The sequence below is a fragment of the Etheostoma spectabile genome, chromosome 9 (genome assembly GCF_008692095.1).
Source record: "Etheostoma spectabile isolate EspeVRDwgs_2016 chromosome 9, UIUC_Espe_1.0, whole genome shotgun sequence".
Lineage (NCBI taxonomy): Eukaryota > Metazoa > Chordata > Actinopteri > Perciformes > Percidae > Etheostoma > Etheostoma spectabile.
In genome coordinates, this window is record NC_045741.1 from 11,087,516 (window position 1) to 11,090,233 (window position 2,718).

General features: G+C 40.5%; 1 protein-coding gene across 6 annotated transcripts in view; it reads right to left on the minus strand.

Moving 5' to 3' along the window:
• Nucleotides 1–2,718, minus strand: part of dlg1a (discs large MAGUK scaffold protein 1a) — a 117,318-nt gene that overhangs the window by 103,371 nt on the left and 11,229 nt on the right. Inside the window, exon 1 of one of the 6 annotated variants that reach the window (XM_032526547.1) lies at nucleotides 1,510–2,026. The exons of 4 other annotated variants lie outside the window; for them this stretch is intronic. In XM_032526547.1, coding sequence (XP_032382438.1) covers nucleotides 1,510–1,542 — 33 coding nt within the window. In that variant the 5' untranslated portion in view covers nucleotides 1,543–2,026. Of the gene's footprint in view, nucleotides 1–1,509; nucleotides 2,027–2,718 lie in introns of those variants that run through there. One more of the 6 variants, XM_032526549.1, reaches the window with a different exon arrangement.

A 2,718-nucleotide genomic window follows, 5' to 3' on the forward strand; every position in this document is an offset into this window, starting at 1 on the left:
TGTGTGTGTGTGTGTGTGTGTGTGTGTGTGTGTGTGTGTTAGTGTGTGTGAGTGTAGCTCCTCAGTGATTAGTCATCTGCTTAATGGAATTGGTTACTCCGGCTGTACTTAGGCCTGACACGGGCTGAACTATTTAATATTAGCTCACTAGCCTGTTAGCTGAGGTGACTAAACAAGTACAGGTCACACAGCTAACACATTTCTGTTCCTGTGCAGGGAATGCAATCTTATAACAGCAGTTGTAGAAAAATAAAATAAGATGTGGACAAATTAACTCTTAACTTTAATGAAAGCCTTCATCACAAACTGCTGCTACTACTACTAGCTTGACTACTACTACTTCTACTACTAATAGTAATAATAATTTTTCAAATGATTTCAGGTGAATATTTTATCAGAGACAAGCATTGGTCAGTTGTAACCAGCCTAGTTGGGCATATTTTGGTCTGACAGCCTAATGTTAGCTGGCTTTTGCCCATACATGGCTTTCGGATTTGGCTTAGTTCCAGGGATGTGGACTTGGAAAGGTTTAAGCTGAGAAACGGCTCTATTTAGCAGCACTCTAGCTAGCTTTGGGCCAATTAAAGTGACTGAATACTATTAGCCATCATAGTTCCATTCAGTTGTTGCATCAACCATTGATATTGGATTGGGTGATTAAAACCACTTTATACTTAGGGAAATAATGAGCAAGGAGAATCCAAAAGAGGCTAGCTTTGTCAGGTATTCTGATTCTGATGACCCGCTTCCCACCCCACCTTCAAGAGTCAGGGACATGGGGTTCTATCTAGCTAGGACATGTTTTCAATGTCGAGGTGAAAGAGTAAAGTTAGTGTTTTTTGGTGGACTTTTATGTATTCAGTGTTCAACAGTTGTTAGCCTGAAAACTTCAGAAGAGAAGTAGTCAGAAGTATCATTAGCAGGCAGCCACACCATGGACTAATTCCTTTTAATTACTCAGTTCCTCTTGGTTGCCAGCATCCCTGATCCTTAGCACCTAAAGTTCTTTGTAAACATGAATCAGGGATTGGATCACAGCTTTTCAGAAGGATGTGAGACACATCTTGTTCCAAAATAATTTGGGAGGTGCCTAAAACACTGATATATATGATGCCAACCTGTACTTCACCTAAGACAGGCTTTAGAAACAGTTGGATACTTGCTTAACACCTTAAAAGAGAATTAGAAAGAAAAAACAGATTTGTTTGTTTTTTTCCAAAAGGATGCCTTACATATAACTTAAGTTTGATTTAAAACAGGCTTTCAAACCTAAACCGTGCATGCAAAAACACAGAGCCAACAGAAAACACAAAACTGTTAGGGGTTTCACATAGACCACACATTGATAAGAAAGGTAACAGTCTGCTGGTCATTTATTACGGACATTGATTTGGCCTCAGTTAACCTACCCTCTACCATAACTATAAGACTCGGGCCCTTTTCCTAAATGAACACACATCAGGAAAGTGAGAGAATACATTGTAAATAAAGTATATGAAGATACGTTACATTGATTGAGGATGACGAGTTGTGACGATCCATCTTCAAATCAAAGCCCTCGCACTGGCCCAGTAGGTGTCAGCCCTACTACAGGAAAGGCTATCCAAACACCTACAGGCTTAGTTTAATTGTTCACAACAGGTGTGGATCTTTCAACCTTTCGCTGAGAGTCTCATGAAGTGAACTAACCCGTGACAGCAGCCCTGCAGTGCATTGCTGTGTTAGTCCCACAGCAGATGCATAACTTTAGGCTCAATAGTCCTACAGCTGATTGGGAAGTTATCTACCTTCTCTCCTCTCCACTCCCTTTATGCCTTCTCAGTTGATTAATTTCTCAGCTGTGACCCCTCCTCACGGTTACATCACAGTGCCAGCTGGACAGTTGCACAGATGAATGAATCGGTGGAATGATGTAGCAAATCCAGTAAAATAACCCAGAAAAGCTAGTTATACAAGGAACTCATGCATTCGCTGACAGACTTGATCTCTTCTTTTCCTTCAGTCTTGGTGTGTCCAAGTTATTGTTTCCTCTCTCTCTTATCTTCTTTGTCCCATCTAAATTAGCTCCACCTCTGTAAAGTCTATTAGCAGCCTAAGGTAAGCCTCTTAGGAGAGTGCTCTCCTGGAGCATGGGAAGCCAGTGGCACTCAGTAAGGCCAAACAACAATCACACAATGACAAAACCCGGGGGGGATTTAAGATGGGATATATCAGAGAGGAAAAGAGGTTTCAAAAATAGAGAAGAGAATACTGACAGAAAGTCAAATCCACATACTGTGTGTTTGACAACAATCTCCTCAACCATATACTACTATTGCATATGTTTAGTAGATGTTTTTACATAACCAAATGTATCTCCGATCCACCCAGGGTTGAAACCTAGTGCATTTATATGATTGTAACCTGTTTTTTTGTTTGCATTTTTGTTTTGTTTACCCAGAATGCATATACTAAAAGTCAAACAGGGAGATGGGAGGAATAGATGAATCAAGAAGGATGCGACAGCGTGTACTGAAACAATCTCCAGCAGTAATCTAGCAGGCATTCTCTCAGGAAACACCCTCTGTTTTTTATTCATTATCTTAATGAGATAAACAAGATTAACCAGATGAATGTGAGATGTAATCCCTGTAGTCTTTGTATATCTGCCAACACACTGCAGACTTATTTGAAGTTTATAGTTGTGTGTGCGCGTGTGTGTGTGCGCGTGTGTGTGTG